We start from the raw sequence: 20,189 nt of genomic DNA, 5'->3' as shown, positions 1-20,189 counted from the left end.
CTGTCCTCCAGCTCCCTCTAGAGGTCACACGGCGGTATGACACCCAGATGGGTCAACTCTACAGTAAGTAGCTGATCGTCAAGGTTGACTTCTCATATAAGGTGGGGTTCATGACGCTCGTGTAGCTCATTTATTGTGGCTGCTTTGGAAGCCTGCACACTGGCCTACTATTACTACAGTGAAAAGTGTTGACAGTGAATGCCTCTTACCGCTACTTTTGTTTGGACTCAGCCCTTTTGAAAAGCAGAAACCTGATCCACAAGGTTTTTGTTCAAGGATCTGCTCCAAATTCCACAGTCGTTGTAACTCAAAGATTCAAATCTGTCACTGCAGTTTTTCCTTTTATCTGTGCAGTGAATGTAAACTCTGGATTCATGCAGTGCTGATGAAGACACCTTTGATTCCTCAGCCATTCTACAGCAGAGTAACCATATAAATGGATTTCTACGGAGAAACGGAACTCTACTTCCACCCCCCACCCCCGCACACACACACACACACACACACACACACACACACACACACACACACACACACACACACACACACACACACACACACACACACACACACACACACACACACCATCATGTCTCATCATGTTACAACATTCTTGCCTTCCATCTTCCATTAGCTGATGTAACATGATGGCACAAATGGAAATGTTATAGCTTCACTCTATTGGAAGAAATATCCAAATCCTTAGCACAGAAGTGTAAAATACTTCATATTTGTATATATTTTATTAAAGTTCACTAAGAGACAGGTAATTACCTCTGTGAGTGTTGACTTGAAATAATTATTGTACATGTCATAATTATTATTTTAGTGGAGCTCACTGAATTCAAATAACATTTAACTACTGCAGTTTATGCAGTGTAGTATTTATTCAGCTACAGTACATAAAATAAGAATCTATCACAAATCAATGGGTAAACAGTAAAATTAAACAGCAAATTAATAGATTATGTAAGAAAGAATTTGCTAATCAATTATGGGTTCAGGAAGACTGTGCAGCTTCTCTGGGCAGGAGTTTCAGCTTGATGGGATTCTTGGGGGCAGCAAATATGTTATTTCCCAGCGTGAGTGGAATCTAGGAAAACAGCAAACGTGACTGATGAAGCTCTACTGAAGCTCAGAGGCACTGTCACCAATCTGTAAGGACCACTGCTCACCTCTGTCTCCTCACAAGCTACAAAGGTGAAGTTCTGAAGGACTTCCACGATGGCCAGCTTCATGGTCAGGACAGCAAATCTCATGCCAATGCAGTTCCTGGGGCCTGCTCCAAAGGGCAGGAATGCATATGGGTCTATGTTGTCCTTGTTCTCTTTGCTGAACCTGGAGACATAAACAAGTATCAGTACATGGACAAATCACTGCACATTGGATTCATGCAACGACACGTACCTTTCAGGTTTGAAAAGCTCAGGCTCGGACCACAAAGTGGGGTCATTGTGAAGAGGATAAACTGGCACCATGACGATCGTCCCCTTCGGGATGGAGACTCCGTTCACTTCAACAGTAGCCTTTGTCATTCGCTCTATCCGGGAACCCACAGGGAACATCCTCATGGACTCATTCAACACCATGTCCAGGTATTCCATCTGCATCAGGGCTTCATAGCTGGGATGTCTCTGGAGGGATGGAGAGCACAGAGTCATACATTCTGATCAACAAACCGAAAAATCAAGGAGCTGATAACAAACTGAAGCTACTTTTTGTGGGAAGGTCTTATCGATCTCCTCTTGCAGAGTCTTTTGGACGTCAGGGTGCGTTGCCAGGTTGTAGGCTAAAAAGCCCAGGGTGCTGCTGGTGGTGTCATAGCCAGCAAAGATAAAGACCAGGGCCTGGGAAAGGATCTCATGATCAGTCAGTCCTGCAACACAAACGAAGCCCATAATACACATATCATGAGGTTATGGTCTGGAGCGTTTCCATAGATACTGCTGAAGCAGTGCACGTTATAAAAAGAAGCAGCTGTGCTTAAGGAAGTGAACTTTGATGTCATTAGAAACACAGACTGTGTACACTACAAATGGCTGCTCTTATCTGATCAGCAGGTTTGAACGCAGCACTGTTTGACTATCAGGCTGAACCAGTGACATTAATGAAGGACTTGGTTTTCTGTTTCTTGTTTTGTTGTCTACCTTTCTGCGAGCTCGTATTGTCCCCTTTGCTCTCTGAAATCTGGGAATCCACCATTAGCTGCATGAAGTCCACACGACTCTGCCAAAAAAAAGGATTTTTGTGCTAATTGTACGCCAAATTATATATGAAAGGAGGATCCTACTAATAGAAACACCCATGAATAATTATAAGCACGTAGGTAATATAAAATCCATCATATCTGTTAATCACCTTGTGCTCGTTCTTGGTGCGATCCGATTTGATTTTCTTTAAAAAGTTGTAAAAATAAGTCAGCTGATCAGAAGCCAAGAAGGACAGATTCAACTTGTCAAAAATGGGCACAAGGAATGGAAAGAATACTGCAATAAATGACAATCATTAATAATAATCATTTTTCAGGTCTCAGGAGAACAACATGGAGGAAAACAATGCTCATCCACATACCCACTAACACAATCAGGGGATTGGTGAAGTTGAACTTGACCAGTTTCTTAATGTTTGTTACTATGGCGTCAGATGGATGGTTGATGGAATCGATGTCCACGCTGAAAGCGGTGCTGGCCACTATATCCATGCTGTAAGGTCCGAACACTCTGCAAAGCCATGCAAACATAGATCATTAAAAGGGATGAATAACACTGACGACGCTGTAGTGAATGAAACTCCACTCACTCTTTAACATCTATCTTTTCATCCACCGCCACCTTTTTGCGGAGACTCTTGATTAGGTTATTGGAGTGGTGCAACATTATTGTGTACATCTGTAAAGATAAATAAAAAAGAATAAACTATTTTTAATCAGGCCTGAATCAGGCAAACGCACAAACAGGAAACAGTGAGTTGTGTGTTTGTTCACCTCCTTCAGGCGCCCGCTGGTGAACGACGGAGAGAGGATGCTGCGAATCCGCTTCCACTCCTCGTCTTCCACCACCGTTAAAGCGTCGCGTAAGGGTCCATTCAGGCCGACATTCTGAGCAACAAACACACCCACATACAGTAGGAGGTCTCTGGGATCAGCAATGAGCTTCGCACCCCAGACGCTGTGAACCTACCCGTCTGTTGGTGAAGGCAGAATAACACTCCTTAACCAAGATCGTCTTGATGGCCGCTGTGTCCATCACAGCCAGCACGGGCTGCCGGCCGTCGTACAGCCTTCAAGTCAAAGAGCAGACGTTGGAAGGATTCACTTACATGACACGTGCATGATCCTTGACAAGCCAACACCTACCCCCACATCCTGCCATATTTCTGGTGGCACTGTATGTCAAACGTGTGGACGCCCTGAGGAGTAAGAAACGTGTTGACGGGCATCAGGTCAAGACAGGAAGCAGCGTCACCATCTGAAAAATGCAGCTCACCTGCAGGTTCCCCCAGAACGTCCCGATGAAGGGCAGAGGGGTGGGTCCCGGGATGCCTAGTTTCTTGAAGTGGCCATATGGAGCGAAAAGATACCTGAGGATTAGGAGATGATTAATGATGTTACAGCATCCATCAATGCCCTCCAAATGGAAGTATACCTTGGTAGCGTTCACATTTTATCTAGAGTGATGGACACCTTAATTGAGAAGCAAAGAGATGAATCTCAGTAAAACTAAGGAGCTAGTGATAGATCTGAGGAGTGCTGTCACCCCTCTCACTATTAAAAAGGAAGAGGTAGAGGTTGTGACTGAGTACAAATACCTGGGAGTGTACTTGGATAATAAACTGTAAAAAGGACTCCTACGGACACCAACAGACTGGTCAAACTGGTCAGGAGGGCTGGTTCTGTTCTGGGGGTGGAGCTGGACTCTGTAAAGGTCAACCTGTATCTGTGTAGCAGAGTACAGGTACAGGTACAGTACAGTATGTGCAAATAAAGTAAATTCATCTGAATTTGTGTATATGTGTATACAAATGTATGTACTGTATATTATGTTTTTTTAAATATTACCTGTCTGTTTTGATAATACTTGTGTATATATTTTTTTTCCCTTCTTAAGTGGGCAAAGCAATTTCCCTCTGGGATTAATAAAGTTTTAATTTTTTTATCTTGAATCTTTTCTAAGCACAAAGAAAGTATAACTCCATTCTTTAATTTGCGCATGAACACCGGCTTCCTGCCGTCGTTGTGCTCCGTTTCAAAATAAGAGTTTTGTTTTCTTAGGCTGCGTGTAAAGTCTACTGTGTTTAGAACAAATCTTGTTGGTGTGTGTGTTTGAAACTAAAAGAAAAAGCAAAAATTGCCCTATTAAAGCAAAAGATTTGGATTAAGCCCTTTCAAAATAAGACCACCAAAGGTCTCATTAACAATTCATAATTATTCAATCAGAACCAGATTTTTTCCTTTAAAGCAAATAAATTGCATTGGTGCTTTTATTTCAAAAGAACTTAGAGGAAATGTGTGAAGGTAATTACGGACAATTAGTCACGCACTCTAGCTCATGCAATACGCAAGCGCCGAAAAACGCTGACAAGTCGAAAACTATAAAAGATACGAGGACGCTGATTCACAAGGAGAAAATTGAACGATGATAGACGCTTTTGAACAGTGGCGTTTTTTGGCATGGTCAAATGGGGCACCATCTGCTGGGGGTCGCTGCTCCAGGCCTTCAGAAAAAATGATCATGATGTCGCCTAAAGCACCGAAATGCTGGGGCGCCACTGGCATTAATGTACCATATGAAAAAAAATGCATTCGGAGCCTAGTGTTTATTAATAGTACTGACCACTATTTCCTGCATTGGCTGGTTGGTGTAGTTGGCTAGAATGCAGTGCGGGTAATACAGAGGTTTAGATGGACAGGCAGGGGAAGTGGGGCCTCACCTCGCCTGACATTATCATAACGTGACTAAAAAAAACGTAAAATAATAATTAATTTATGTTCATTGATCTGTGTTATACGTGTTACAAAATATTTTTTCCCTATAATTTTAATTATCTTAACATTTTCCTGAGTAAGAACCTTTACATCTGCGCATTTCCTGATCTATTTCCTCATTGGGGCCTCAGCCCCAATGCTGAAACTGTCAGTAAATGGGCTGATACACGGTGTAATCTGTTTCTGCTTCACATTTTGTCTCCAGTATAATGTTTGCAGACTTCACACGGATTTATTCTACACCAAGACGTTGTACAACCTGCCTAATGTGTTCATCAATGTTTGTGTGACATGGTTACTTTTCTGATCATGCTAAAACCGACAGAGAAAACTCATGAGGGGAGGCTGGACAGGTCTCAATCTCCACAAATGGGTTTCACTAAAAAAGACTTACTGAATGACACTAAGTAAAACCATTCAAGTGCTCGAGAAGTGAATTTGAACCTTGTGAAATATTCTACGTTATCCTAATGTAGAGCAAACTTGAAAACTGATTAAAGCAGGATTTAAAGTTTTAAAAACAACATAAAATTTCACTGAGGGTCAAAATAAAAACATTTACCATCTCTATACTTTAAAATGAGTACGTATTGTAAAAAACACATGGAGGCCACAGGTCAGGTGTCTTACTGAGATATACTATACTGATAAGAGGTATGTTCCTTCAAGACCAAATATCTTCCTTTAGGTGAGATAGGAATGATGATAAAACGTGAATACAGTACAATGGTATTATTAATAAAGCTGGTCTCCGTGGGCCCCTCAACGTTCGTGGGGGCAAAATCATGAATTCGCCCAGGGGTCAGAGCCGCCGCTGCTTCTGAAGTTTAAATGACGTTTCTGCGCCAAAGAATGACGACGACAGAAGCTGATGAAAAGAGTGAAGTTGACAAAAGTTGAGCGATGATTCCCATAGACGTTTTTTTTAATTAAAAAACGATGAAAAAGTTAAACAACGTAAAAAGTTGAAAATCTGAAAACGTGATGAGTAATAGCCCACATCTCCCAAAGATGACACACATTTAGGAAGTTGAACGACGTTTCTACGACGAAGCCGAGCGAAAAACGGGGGGAATAATAATAATAATAATCATAAGAAGAGCGAAGATAACAAAAGAGTGACAATCACTTTAGTGTGAGAGCTGTTGCCACTAATAACAACACTTACACTGCAATGAGAGCAACCACCACTGTTACTAGAGTCCAGGTCTCGATGGAGAGGTCCGGCAGGAAGCCCATCGTTCGTTCTCTGTGGAGCGTGAAGCAACGCACGATCCGCGCTGTTACCGCTCCGGCAGCGGATGGAGGCGGGGCCAAGCCGGAAAACACGTTACGCAAGAGACGGGCGCGGCCGCGACTTACGGCCTGGAGGAAAAACCCGTAGTCAGCACTGGCATGCGTGTTACACACATAACACACCGCTTGTGTTAATCTGTCAGTGTGTGTTCATTAACTAATTACACCCGAGACATAATAAAGTTATCTTTCTAAGTTTTGATTGAGGCCAGGTTTGGTCTTTGGTTTCCAACTGCTGACTTTAGTTTCAGTAACTGATAATAATGAATAACATAGTGTCTAGATAAAGTACAGTACTATATACAACATGCATGACGAGATAAGAACAGCTGAAATACAACAATCAGATTGTGATGGTTAGGCTAATCAGTCATGAGGATGTGGTTTGTTACATAAGAGAAAGATTGTTTGCTACTTATACAGGAGCCAAAACATATGACATAATTTTAATGTAAAGATTTATTTCATTATAACATTGATGAATAAAATGACACAACATTTGTTTAAAATATATACAGTAGAGACACAACCAAAAATTTAGAGCTACAAGAAGTGGTGGTTTTAAAGTTCTTACAGTATATGAATGTATATTTACAAGTTTCATAATTTGTTAGTTTATGAGATTTTTTGTTTTTCCTAAAATAAACACAGTAAATGGTGGAGATCAGCTTTCACTGCTTCACCTCATTCACCACATTCTTAGGATGTCTATTGTACAGAAAGTATCTCTATTAAAGTTATTCTGCATCAAATCTTCACAATGGGGCCTGGACTCTGATGGGGCCTTTATTCTGACAACTGTCTTTTCCGTACAAACCAAGGTGTCCAGTCTCTGAGGTGAAGAATCACATCCTGAATCACTAATATGCGTGAGTTGATTGTGAAGTGGCTGAAAATTCTAACGGCAGGCTACAGGTCAGATTTATTCACGGGGTTGTAGCTTCACTTTGATCGGGTTTTTTGGTGAAAGAAATGCATCATTTCCCAGAGTCAAAGGGATCTGAAAAAAATATGCCATCAGTGTTATTGTACAAAATTTAAAATCACCCAATGATGAATACAAACCAACAATACGGTAAGTGACACCACAGACTTTGTCTCACCTCCGTCTCCTTGCATGTGACAATCGTGAATTTCTGGAGGATTTCCACGATGGCCAGCTTCATCATCAGGAGAGCAAATCTCATGCCAATGCAGTTCCTGGGGCCTGCTCCGAAGGGCATGTAGGCATAAGGGTCTATGTTGTCTTTGTTCTCTTTGCTGAACCTGAAAACCATGATAAGAATAGTGAGTGAGCCGACTGATGCCAGCGTTTGCTCGAATGCATTGACCTCTAAAGTACCTTTCGGGTTTGAAGTAGTCAGCGTCAGACCACAAAGTAGGGTCACGGTGGAGAGTGTAAACTGGGATCATGATAACAGTCCCTTTGGGGATGGAGACGCCGTTGACCTCAACAGACGTCTTTGCCACCCTCTGTAATCGATTAGCAACAGGATACAGCCTCAGTGACTCGTTCACCACCATGTCCAGGTATTCCATCTGCATCAGCGCTTCATAGCTTGGTCGGCCCTGGAGGGAGGCAGCGTATAGAATTAATAATCTGAAGCACAGGAGCATTTCTGATACAGCAACAAGTGGAGTATAAAACACACCTTTCCTGGGATGGTGGCATCAATCTCTTTCTGCAGAGTCTCTTGGACGTCTGGGTGGGTTGCCAGGTTGTAGGCCAGGTAGCTCAGCGAGCTGCTGGTGGTTTCAAAGCCAGCAAAGATAAATAACATGGCCTGAGAAAGAATCTCGTGATCAGTCAGTCCTGCAAAACAGACAGAAAGACTGCAATGAGGTCAATGTTCCCCTTTTTCTGAAAGATAGGTTAGAGTAAATCCAGGAATCCAGTTGTGAACAATACTAGATCACAGCTGATTCAATTCATGATACTGACTAAAAAATGTACTTTATTCCCCCCCCCTTTCCCACCCCCTAATGTGTTGGAGTTTTGCCCCTTTACTGTAATATCCCTTTTCAGAATGTGGTCTTTATCGCTACCTTTTTGGGAGCTCGCATCATTTTTGTTCTTCTCTGAAATCTGGGAATCCACCATTAGTTGCATGAAGTCCACTCGGTTCTGCCAGACAAAAACAATCACAAAGTGTTCAGGAAAACTGTATTGACCGAAAGCAACATCAAACCCATTGGAGCTACGGCAAATTACCTTGTGGTCATTCTTGCTCCGGTCCGATTTGACTTTTTTGAGGAAGTTCAGAAAAAAATTCAGCACATCACCCGGAAAAAAAGAAACGTTTGTCTTGTCTAGAACTGTCCTCATGAATGGAAACAGAACTGCAAAGGAAAGACTAATTTAAGTCTTGAAAGGAAAAAACAGAAAATGTTGGAATAACATACACAATAGTGTTCGACATACCCACTAACAGAATCAAAGGGTTGAATAAGTTGAACTTGACCATTTTCTTAATGTTTTCTACGAACGGGTCGGCGGGATGGTTGATTGAATCAATGTCCACGCTAAAGGATGTGCTGGTGACGATGTCCATGCTGTACGGTCCAAAGAGTCTGCAACGGACGGCAAACCCTCACTTCCTGCTGACTTCACAGCTATAATCCATGTTCTCCTGACAAAGAAGCGCTACTCACGCTTTAGCATCTATTACTTCATCTGCCTTCACTTTCTTCTCAAGACTCTTGGTTAAGTTATTTGAGTGCTGCAACATTATTGAGTACATCTGCCCCAAGACGAATAAAAGAACGTTCAAGTACGAAGCATGTCAGATTTTATGACGCCTCTGTAATTTATGAACCATATTCAACAGCGTGTGCTCATGAACCTCTTTCAGTCGGCCGCTTGTGAACGATGGAGACAGTGCGTTGCGGATCCTCTTCCATTCTTCATCTTCTACTACAAATATGGAATCGTATAAAGGTCCATTTAGGCCCAGGTCCTAAACAACATGGAGCAACAGAGGATGATGTTGAAACTGGTTAATGAGTTGCTCAGCAGCTTATTATTTATGATAAATAGATTAAAGTGATGCTAAGCAGCATCTTGTAGCCACATAGAACAGGTTAAAACCTAAGCTATGCTTAAAGTAAGTTAAGCAGATGAGCTGTTTTTCTTCCGTATTTGCGCCCCAGTACAGTAACTATGTGGTAACGTTCAAACTTACCAGTCTGTTGGTGAAGACATTATGAAACTCTTTCACCAAGATCGTTTTGATCATGGCTGTGTCCATCACAGTTAACACAGGCTGCCTGCCATCGTACTGACTGAACCAAAGGCAGAGATGAGGACTTTACCACAAGGAGCATTAGACGAGAAATGTGTGATCTGGTGATGTTGAGTATATTTGATAATCTTCAGTACTGGATGCACAGTCACACTCACCCCCACACCTTCCCGTATTTTTGATAGCACTGTGTATCAAACTCGTGAGGGCCCTGAGGAAACAATGAGCAATGAGGAACTGCAGTAAAAACACCATGAGAAGAGTCTAATGTACGTTTGGGTCACAAAGCCAAAATACCTCACCTTTAAATTTCCCAGAAATGTCCCAAAGAAAGGTACAGGCGTGGGTCCTTGGATGCCAAGCTTCTTGAAAAAGCCGTAAGGAGCATATTCATACCTGAAGATTAAAGTCTGTTACTGTAACAAACACTGACCCAGTTTCCACTGGGTGTAAAGATGAACCCTTTACTGAAGCATCTGTTCTGTTTAGTAGTAAAATGTAATAACAGAAGAATAATAACATCAGTAATAACATCTATAACTAGGTTTATAAAGGGATTCATTTTGTGTCTTAATCCAAATCAAACCATGTCCACAAACCTGTTGTGTCACATGATGCAACTTGACCTCTGACCCCCACCTTTGCCTGAGCTAATGTTTTCCTACACCACAGTGTTCTTACACTGGTCCCGTTCCTGCTGCATAGAACTGCTCTGTTATTACTAAGCTACTCTCATGCTGAGAACAGACGCTGTCCTACAGTGACTGTCTCAAACGTTAACAACCCAATCATTTGCCTGCCCTCAGTCATCTTTATGCAAATTGGCTTGATCTGCAGACAGTGAAGCAAGAAGTTGGGTTCAGTACTTACACGGCAATCAGTGCGATGATGATTGCTATTAGGGTCCAGGTCCCGGTGGAGAAGTCCGGTAGGAAACTCATCCTTCCTCCGGCGATGACTGCTGCTGGTTTCACCATGACGGCTGCAGTCCTATATATCTAGACACGCTGCGTGTTACGCAAGCTCATATCGTGACCATCGCTCTTACCTGGCACTGTGGATGCGGTGACCATGAGCCTACTGAGGCACCAATAAACATCTAATCTGTCAAACAACCTACTGAACCCTCTTCTACAGTCTGAGCTCTGTCTTTTTATTTTCTTACAGTTCAGTATTTGGATTGTTTGCTGTCAGTGATTTAAAGAGCTGATACGCTGTTGTACTGATGATCTGCTTGTGTCCTTTTGACCAAGAGTTAAATATTAACAGCGTTGCATGTTGTGAGCGGCTAATTAACAGTTAATTACTGTAAAGTGTGGCTCAAGGGTGAAAGGTCATCTCATAAAAATGACTCACAGCCGAGGACCTTTTTGAACTGTCCTGTGGTAAAAAGGAAAATGCTTTTAGTGTAATAATTATTGGAGAAAAGAAAACGGTGGGAAAACCAACCTTTAGTCTTTTTGCTGGAATAAAATCTTACTTATTTACAGAATTTAAATAAACCAAGATTATCGATTGGCTGTGCTTTGTCAACAATCACATCCTAACTATCATTTAACCTGCGTCCAGGTTTGATGGCCTCAGGTTCAGAACACGAGCACTGGTGAGAGTGGAAACTGGTCTCGTAATAACATTGGTTTTACGATGACACCGTTCACCTCAACACAGGTCGTTGACTGCTTCTGTAATCGATTGGCACCAGGACACAGCCTCAGTGACCGTTTACCACCACGTCTGAGCGTTTCATGTGTAGCAAAGAGCCGCTGGAGGTTTCGGAGCGATCTTAATAAGTCCTGCAGCACAAACAAAGCACGACTGAGCTATTCTGACTATACCTTCAGTCCACGTGTGCCTGTGTAAAGTCTGACTGACTTCAAACTGACTGCTGCAAACGACGCCCTCTTTACAATCATGATCAATGGCGTCAGTGTTGTTGTGCGTTTGTGCAACATCAGCACAACAATGCTGACTTTTAACCAGAGCAGAGGTAAAAGGATAAGACGCAGACTTTTATCACACGGGCAAACCCAACCCAAACCAATGCCAAAGCTTTTTGTTTTGCAGCGATTTAATGTACAGTAAAAACAAATACAGTGATTAAAGACACTGACACACACTTTATCAAGTATTTGAAACAGTTCCAGATCAAACAGCGACACTCAGACATAGTTCAAATCACACTAATGTGTCTGTTTGTCTGTTTGTGAGGTAGCAGAGATCAGGACACTGAACAGGTTTAGTATGAAATACTGAACTAAACTATCAAATACCCCCAAAATATTTATTGACGACACTGTCAACCAGTCAAAGACACTGATGTCACATATAAAAGAATGATCTGATCACCTGTTTTTGTTGAACCAGTGATGGGTCTAGGATCACAGTTATTTTCCTCTTAGGTTGTTTGTGTAATACATTGACTGTTTTCTCATTTACCGTCTCTTCAAACAGCATCCAGACTTGAACTGAAGCCGCTCAGGTTGGACAAGTCCACCTATTACTTGCATTTGCATTCGATTTTCTGTTTACGCCCATTTGTTTCCTCTGTCAGTGGCCATTAACTTTCTGGTTTCCTGTCAAGGACACGAGCATCCTCCTTTCTCTCATCCTTATCATACGCTTTGTCCCCTTCTTTAGATAAACAAGTAAATCAAGCGAGAGGAAAACAACTGCATCAGGAAGTCACCGAAGCAAAGCCCCACCTGTCGACGGAGACGCCAGAAAACCGCCTCCATTTTGCAGTGAGGTGCAGTGGGCGTCTCTCAGTGGCATCGCAGAATGAATAGAGTGTTCTCTGATTGTCTCTTTTGTACCTCTGTGATCCCACGTGAGCATATCGGTGTCACCGCTGTGTGTGTGTGTGTGTGTGTGTGTGTGTGTGTGTGTGTGTGTGTGTGTGTGTGTGTGTGTGTGTGTGTGTGTGTGTGTGTGTGTGTGTGTGTGTCTGGCCTGCAGCGCCACACTCATTGGCAGCAGGGCTGTTGTTCCCTGTTTGGCTCCGATCACTCTTGTATTGAGGGAAATCTACATGAAAACTGAACACTGATGCAGTCTGGATACTAAGCAGGGGGAAATTAACAATAATGCAGGGACAGAGCAGCCAGAGCTCACCTTTCTAACCCACTCCTCAAAGTCGAGCACGGCTGTTGCACACTTTGTGCTACTATTCTGAGCGGAGGTGTGTAGGAGCAGCTGGGTGGCCGCCGCTGTGTCTTCCAGATGTTGTCTGGGAAATGGTAATTGACCCGCTAATGAAGTCTGGGCTCCTCCTGTCGCCTCGGAGCCTCGGAGAGTGGATGACATTGGATCAGACAGCTGCCAGTCTGACCGGCGGACGGAAAACCTGCGGTGCACGAGACCCTGGTCTGTTTTCCGCTTCCGCTCACACAATCATAAATGCTCACGCTGCATCTCCGAGCCCAGCAAAGCCCAGTTCTGAAGGTTAAAGGTCACCAGGTAGGAATCACAGACCGACGCCACCTGGTTCCATTGGAGCAGAGATCGTGCGGCTGCCTTTTCATCGTGTGCACCAACCAGCAGGGGGCAGCGCAGGCTAAGAATGACAGTTCACCTCAGGCCGCGGCTGAAAGTTCCACGTAACTGGCCACTTGTCGTTGCAGACCGCCTTTTACTGCTTTTTAAAGGTCATACAACATGTAGCCGTAGTATGATCAGCGCTCACCAGTGACATCACAGTCTATTGTGAACCTTTCTAGTCAGTGCTCGGTCGTTCAGCAGGGATCTGTGTGATGGACCTTCACCAGCTGCACTGCTCTCAGGAGGAGCTCGCCGGGCAGTGGTGGAGGAACACTTAATGACAGTAGGCCTGCTGCAGTGTGTCTTTGTGCTGCAGCAGCAGCGGACGGAGGGACCCCCGCCCCAGGGAGCTCCAGAACACTGTGACTGCGTCCCCACCGAGGCGCTGCAAAGTCACACACGGACACGCGGCACAGCTCTGACCTTCTGTGTGTACAGTACAATTCAAACACAAGTGGGAAGGAGATGCCGAAAAGGAAAAGCAAGGATAAACAGACACGAGGTGTGTGTGTGTGTGTGTGTGTGTGTGTGTGTGTGTGTGTGTGTGTGTGTGTGTGTGTGTGTGTGTGTGTGTGTGTGTGTGTGTGTGTGTGCGTGTTGTTTGCTTGTTCTATGCCAACGCTGGTGTCCAAGCGAGCCCATTAATTCAGACAGGAGATTACGTCCTCTGCCGGGCTTCCACTTTGGTTGAGCCACGGCTGCTCGTCCAAGTGAACTGACGTGGCGGAAGGCTACTTTGCAGGAAGGAGAGTAACAAGCGAATTTACAAGGCAGACATGCACACTCACGCGGCACAGTGACAGCGTGATTTAGGGGCTTTTAATCATTCCTAAATTGCCTGTCGTTCTCCTCTCAAAGCAGTCCTTGATTACACACACACACACACACACACACACACACACACACACACACACACACACACACACACACACACACACACACACACACACACACACACACACACACACACACACACACCAGTAAACCACATAAAACAGAATGGCCGTCCATGCCGATGCTTAAGACATCACTCTGTCGTCTGGAGGGAAGTGCAGCGAGAGCAGGGAGCGCGGTGGAACCTTCAGGTCTCCACTTCCATCAGCAGCGCGCGTTAAACTGCTGAATTCACTAAATCCACCGGCTGGATTCCTGAGAGGTACAGGACCAGATACCTGTGATGCCAAATCCCAGCTCAAAGCGGTGCCAAGCGTTTGAAACGGCCTCAGCGGAGACGGACAGAGCCGTGTCCTTTTCTGGCGTCTGTTTCATCAAACCTCGAAGCGCGGTCGCAGGATCGTCGAACGCTGCTGAAGCTGAGCCGAGTTCACGCTGTCTGTTAGCGGCAGTGCAGGAAACCCCACGGACGCGTGGAATGGCTGTGGAAGCTTGGGTTCATGAAGGGGTTAACGGCTCCCACTCCTCCGCTCCATGTTCAAATCAATGTCTTTAATTATGCATGCAAATGTGCATTGACACATAAAAAGGGACGCACCAGCTTTCTGTGGGTCGGAGTCATGTAGTTGTAAAAGAAGTTGTAAACATTTTATCGAAGGCTTTACACTTTCCCCGTCGCGTGCACACGTACACGCTACGCTGAAGTTTTCTCTCTTCCATCTAAAATCACTCAACGCGCTCAGACCCGGCTCCATTTATCATTGGGTGTGATTTACAGCCTCACCTTTGGGCCATACATCATTTAAAAGTCGCAGGGCGGGAGTTATAGGCTGGCGCATGTCACGGCGGCGGTGCCATCCATTTGGCTGCCTCGCAGCCCCAGCCTTGTGACGGGGAGGGGGAGGAAGAGCTGGGAGGTGGGAAAGGTCTCGGCGGTGGAGCAGTCGGCTGAGAGCGCCTCACAAAGGCCCGGCGCGCCACATGACACTTTATAGCATGACCTTCGATCACAGCTTGACTGTGTCTTTTGTGCTGTACATTTTCAAGCACCAGCTAAAAGCTTTTCCAGGCTCCTTTGAGGAAATAGATTTGGTCATGGAGAGATGAGAGTGACACAGAATAGCAATCTATACTCTTGGATATACAGCCCTTACAGACCTCTCCTCTGCCTCTCATAGTTTTTCTCACACTGGTGTGAAAACGTCTGCATTCAGCAGATGGATGGAGGTTTTTTTCTATTCAATGAATGCAGTACCTGTTTTACATCAATGGAGCGTTGTTCATCTGTTAGGAGCCTCCCTGCCAACAGTCACATATAGTATTAGTCTGTTTATGTCTCCCCTCTTATTATTATTCTGCAGCACATGGATGAGAGGGAGCAGCGACGCTGAAGATACAGGCTTCACCTGATTGGTATTGACAATTAGTGGCGTCCACTGTAAACTGTGACAAATGTCTGGTTCAGGGTTGTAAATATGCTCCGCCTGCCTAAACGTTACCCTATTAAAAATCCAACATGTAATTAGACTAAAGAAATATTCCCTGTGTTTGTTAATGTTTATTAATGAAGCGAGCGTGTTTGTGAAAATCAAGGTCACTGGAACTGCAGCACGGCGGCTCTGGGTCATTCACTGATTATGTCTATTCTGGTCACAGACGCAGACTCTCCCCAGGCTCCCGAAGACTTATGTCTCTATAGAAAATGCTTTTCCATTAGACATTGATTTTCCTTATTGACGACCATAATAGATCAGAAACTACTCTGCACGTGTGTGTTGGAGATAAAGGCGGCAGCACCTGAGGAAAGCTGCAGTGAGAGCGCGGCGCAAGACCCGCGTGTTCCTGCCGCCGTGTGTTTGTATGAGTAATAGAGAGATTTGCTAAGCGGGAGGCATGGTAATTAGTAATCATCTCACCGTATGTTACACGCGGCGCTCCATGTGCCTGCAGTGACAGCGCTGGAGTGATGCAATAGAAAAGCGCGTGGAGCAACATCCCTGAACGCAGCTGGATTTTATAAATAGCTGCTATGGAAACACTCTTTCTTGGACACATGCAATAAAAAAAAAAAACACCTCAGCCCTAAAGTAATGAAATGAAAAGACAAATGTTTAATTCGTGATTCGTTTCTTGTGTTATTAATGCAGCACAAGGAAGTCTCGGCGTCTGCAGGTGGTGCCACTGGAAGCCCTTTAACGGCATCGCCGTCGCCAGATTCCATCACTTGTGGAGCAAAGTTCGAACGTGTGAAAGTGTGCGAATGTGCCACAAGAAAGTCGATGCGCTGGAATGAGTGCGGAGATGACAACAACAAAGAAACCAGCAGACCGACTGATTTACTGTCAAACTGAAAGACACAGAAAATTGCCAAACGTCAGAGTGAGACACCCCGACAGAGACTTAATTCTCGCAGAAATCATCACTTTTCTCCTTTAATAGAAGCTGACAGAGAAATGTGACAGCTCTATTAGAGACGCTTTCCTATTTCCCAACGCCGGTTCAAGCGTTGTCGATGAAAGCGCAGCTCTTAACGCCTTAAGGTGAGTCGGTTTTCTTTACACAACGACCTGCAGAAACTCACTTCACGTGCGTTGAAATGTAACGAAAACCTCTGTGGAATTTAACCTTATATTATTATGCAGCTAATTCAAGTGGCTGGTATCAATCGATAGCTCTTATGCACTTGTTTGTGTGGGCTTTTCTTTTTGGCTCATTGTTCCTGCTGAGGTCCATGTGTTTAGTGTTGAAACCTAAGCTTGATGTCGTGTTCTCTCACACTTTGCTCTGACGCGAAGACGAGAAGCTCCAGCTAAGTCAGCGCACACACACACACACACACACACACACACACACACACACACACACACACACACACACACACACACACACACACACACACACACACACACACACGATTGACACAATGCTGAGCACTGTGATCCACAGCAGCAAGAAACAATGGCAGAGAAAAATGAAAGCATGCTATTACACAGCTAGCAGTTCTGTCCAAACAGATAAAAGACCCTCATTAGTGAAACACAAGCCCCCCAGTGTTATCCAGAGAAGCAACACACACTACAAACAGGTGATGTTTACCTTTAATTGACAGGCGCTATCTTGATCAGGCTAAAGGCTCTGGATACAGAGTATCAACCACCTGCTCTCGGCTTCGTTCCACTGTGGTTCTATGTGCATTTCTGAGAGACATGTTTTTTTTATTAGATCTGCAAAATCATAAAAATAAGGTTGATGTCAGAATAGCTGACGCCTTCGGGGGCTTTAGTATGATAACAGCTGTGTCATCTTATACATCTCAATAAGCCCTGAGCTCACTCACACACACGAGCTGCAGGAGCGTTATACACACACACACACACACACACACACACACACACACACACACACACACACACACACACACACACACACACACACACACACACACACACACACACACACACAGAAAAGGAGCGAGGAACGGGGGTGAGAGGCAGATCCATGAATAGATGCCGTCTTTTAAAGGAATCAGATGTGCTGCTGATGCAGATGACCATATTATAGAGAATCTTATTAAAACAAGCTGCAAGTCTCCAATTTATTAATTTATCAAATTAAGTTTGAATAATTTGTAGTTACTCTAAGGATAAGGGTGGAACTGAACCACCTTAATCCTCCATCGACTCCAATGTCATTCTAACCCAATTAAGACTGCAGACATTTTGTCCCGTTTGGGTGACGCACAGTGAAAATGAAGCCAACGGTTCCCTTTAAAACAGCCTCCAAAGCTACGGTCACACGAGCTGACATTTCAAAACGTCTCCCACAGGCTGAAACGTGGCCACAAGCAAAGCGCCAAATGGAGCGAGGTTTTGAGTTGCCGACATTAAAGCAACATTTATCTTTTTGGGAGAATACATGCAATTCAGTTCAGTTCAAAGGAAATAATAAAAAAATTGCAGTTTTAAATGTGTTAATTTATTATGTAACAATGCTGCATTTACAGAATTCATATGAGGATGACATCACTCATGTTGATGAAACCGATAAACGTGACACAGAGCAAAGTAAGTGGACATTAGCGCTGTCTGAAGCAGAAGCAGTTGAGCTGAACGACGCGTTCACGGATCAGCGTTTTCATCGCTCTCGCGGCAGATCCTCCAGCAGCTTTACGGGAAAAAGGGCCACGGAACACGCGCGCACACGCAGGAGCGCTACCATCAGAGGAGACGATGGAGCTCATGGGAAATCACGGCAGGAGGTTGGAGGAGGTAAAAGCAGTGGAGCTGCTTTAGAGAAAAGCAATGGAGCAGGCGCAGACGTGCGCAGCGGCCTGGATCCGCCACAGAGCGGCCGCTGCGGGTTCATTAAGGAGGCAGAGCCGGAAGTTCACGCGGGATCAAGTGCGGCTTCCTCCAATGCACTCGCTCCACCCGGAGCCCAGCTCAGGGGGCGGTTCGTTCGTTTTGATTGATCTCCGCTGAGTCTAACGTGACTCAATTTGTGGGTTCAGTTTATTTCAGCTCAACTTCGGTTTCTCTAAATGCCTTGAACGTCTCCATCCCGTCAGGACGGAGCGAGTGGCGGAGAAAAGGGCGGACGCAGACGCTTCCACGGCCGACACTGCGGTTCGCCCCGCAGCAGGAGCGAGTCCAATAACGGTATGAGGCTTCGCTGCTGCCGCTCCGGTCCCGCATCATCAACGGAGCCGCAAACCAGCTTTTCTGCCTCATACGTGAAGGTGATTAGCGAGGGGACCGCGTACAGTGATGAAACAACACGTGTCACCGTGTGATCAGCGGAGGCGTTTTTTTCCCATCCCGTCTCGTCGTTCAGCGCGTGCACGGCGGCAGCGCAGATGACACCTCATGTCACGGTTCGGTGGGATCTGGACAAGTCAGACGGCGCCTGACACATCTGTTCTGTCTGTCAGGGGGAGGAGGGGGGGGGGCTCGACTGCCTCGTGACGTCTCGCTGCAGGGCTTCATTCAGGGATGAGGCCATGATTTCTTTTCTCAGGTGAAAGCGAGAGAAGCTTCACAGCGGCTGAGGCGGCGACTCATTGTTTAAGGCTCAACATCTGTAGAGGAAGTAAACAATGGAGCCAGGCGACCATTAAAGCAGCTTCTCTGCTTCTCAGGGACTGCTTGTTGCAGTGACATCACGTCCTCTGTGGCAGACGACCACTGTGCCTCTAATGAGAACATTTGCCTTCGCAGGAGAAGCAGCAGCAGCCAAAGCGCAGACGGACGCACGCTCCGGGTCCAGAGCGACGGCCCGGCAACGCTTTCATCACCTGCTGCTAATGTCCCATCAGCTGTTTGTCACCGAGCGCCTTTGAAGCGATCGCGGTACAACATTGAGTGAGGAGGACTCTTGGTGAATGACTTTGCATTGGCCCTTTAACGTTATCGCACGGGAGCCGCCCGTCAGCGCTCGCTGTGCACCTTGGTAGAATCACTGTTAAACACTGAGGCGTGTCAGGTGTGAGTGGTGTGTGTTGTAGGGCAGGACTGGGCTCTGTCTCTCATCCATCTGAATAATTACCTCTCTAATGGATGTCGAGAGCAGGAAGATAAGGGAAACCACGCCTCGGGAATGTTGTAGCACATGCAGGACTGTGTTATAAAGCACACACGCTGTCAGAGACACAACCTTATTACCCACAATGCTCCATTTTTACTTGTTTGGGCTGTTTTCTTGTTTGGGCTCTAAGACGGTTTCTGTTCATTCTCCATCTCTCCCTCTTCACTGACTCTGAATTTGAAGGAGAGGGGAGGATGTGTCAGCAGATCCACCCTGTCAGTCTACTGTGGGTAAAGGCCTGAAAAGAGACAGTGGGTGTGAAATGAAAGATGAGAACGACGTGATGCAGTAATCACTGTGTGCGGATGGCGGTTGTGCGCTTTCTACTCCAAGCCTGTCGTCAATGACTCATAACAATACAGTATGTGGCGACAATCGTGTTCAGCACCGGGCGGCAGATCAGAGAAAGTGTGGTGTTCCTCGCTGAGCCACAAGAGCGGGTTGTGTTCACCGCTAAAGATGGGAATTCATCACGTTTGGCACTGATTTAATGAGACGGTACCTGTTTCTAATAGCTTTTAATTCCAGCGGAGGAAGACGACGCTGAGGGTTTGGGAACGATTCCTCCTGTGCAGCCAACTTCTGTCAATCCAGCGAGGGGGATAAATCAAAGGCGTTTCTAAATTTAGCCCTGACATAGAATTAGCGAGACA

At 45.1% G+C, this 20,189-nt stretch overlaps 2 protein-coding genes across 2 annotated transcripts; both read right to left on the bottom strand.

The window, feature by feature from the left end:
• Positions 1 to 724: 724 nt before the first annotated feature.
• Positions 725 to 6,306, bottom strand: LOC114859105 (cytochrome P450 3A40-like). The gene is made up of 13 exons (XM_029157004.3): positions 6,153 to 6,306; positions 3,486 to 3,579; positions 3,356 to 3,408; positions 3,180 to 3,279; positions 2,984 to 3,097; positions 2,800 to 2,888; positions 2,572 to 2,720; positions 2,359 to 2,486; positions 2,148 to 2,226; positions 1,716 to 1,876; positions 1,408 to 1,634; positions 1,176 to 1,338; positions 725 to 1,093 (listed from the first exon to the last, which is right to left on the bottom strand). The coding sequence occupies exons 1-13, from the start codon at positions 6,221 to 6,223 to the stop codon at positions 1,001 to 1,003; spliced, it is 1,521 nt and encodes a 506-aa protein (XP_029012837.1). The 5' UTR covers positions 6,224 to 6,306; the 3' UTR covers positions 725 to 1,000.
• Positions 6,307 to 6,724: 418 nt separating this feature from the next.
• On the bottom strand, positions 6,725 to 10,549 carry LOC114859104 (cytochrome P450 3A27-like). The gene is made up of 13 exons (XM_029157003.2): positions 10,393 to 10,549; positions 9,825 to 9,918; positions 9,681 to 9,733; positions 9,463 to 9,562; positions 9,124 to 9,237; positions 8,933 to 9,021; positions 8,703 to 8,851; positions 8,493 to 8,620; positions 8,327 to 8,405; positions 7,933 to 8,093; positions 7,623 to 7,849; positions 7,384 to 7,546; positions 6,725 to 7,280 (listed from the first exon to the last, which is right to left on the bottom strand). Exons 1-13 carry the CDS (start codon positions 10,497 to 10,499, stop codon positions 7,203 to 7,205), a joined length of 1,542 nt encoding a protein of 513 aa, XP_029012836.1. The 5' UTR covers positions 10,500 to 10,549; the 3' UTR covers positions 6,725 to 7,202.
• Between the last annotated feature and the right edge of the window lie 9,640 nt (positions 10,550 to 20,189).

The sequence above is a fragment of the Betta splendens genome, chromosome 7 (assembly GCF_900634795.4).
Source record: "Betta splendens chromosome 7, fBetSpl5.4, whole genome shotgun sequence".
In the NCBI taxonomy this organism is placed as follows: Eukaryota; Metazoa; Chordata; class Actinopteri; order Anabantiformes; family Osphronemidae; genus Betta; species Betta splendens.
Note: the sequence above shows the minus strand (reverse complement) of the source record. Positions and strands in the feature narration are given on the sequence as shown.

Bases quoted from the DNA above. Each gene is read 5' to 3' on its own strand.
- LOC114859105 (XM_029157004.3), bottom strand. From the start codon at position 6,223: ATGGGCTTCCTGCCGGACCTCTCCATCGAGACCTGGACTCTAGTAACA. The intron at 3,280-3,355 runs GTAGGTGTTGGC...TTTGACTTGAAG, and splicing joins AAATATGGCAGGATGTGGGG to GCTGTACGACGGCCGGCAGC. The intron at 2,227-2,358 runs GTGATTAACAGA...TTTTTTTGGCAG, and splicing joins GCACCAAGAACGAGCACAAG to AGTCGTGTGGACTTCATGCA.
- LOC114859104 (XM_029157003.2), bottom strand. From the start codon at position 10,499: ATGGTGAAACCAGCAGCAGTCATCGCCGGAGGAAGGATGAGTTTCCTA. The intron at 9,734-9,824 runs GTGAGGTATTTT...TTGTTTCCTCAG, and splicing joins CATTTCTGGGAAATTTAAAG to GGCCCTCACGAGTTTGATAC. The intron at 7,850-7,932 runs GTGTGTTTTATA...GCCTCCCTCCAG, and splicing joins ATGCCACCATCCCAGGAAAG to GGCCGACCAAGCTATGAAGC.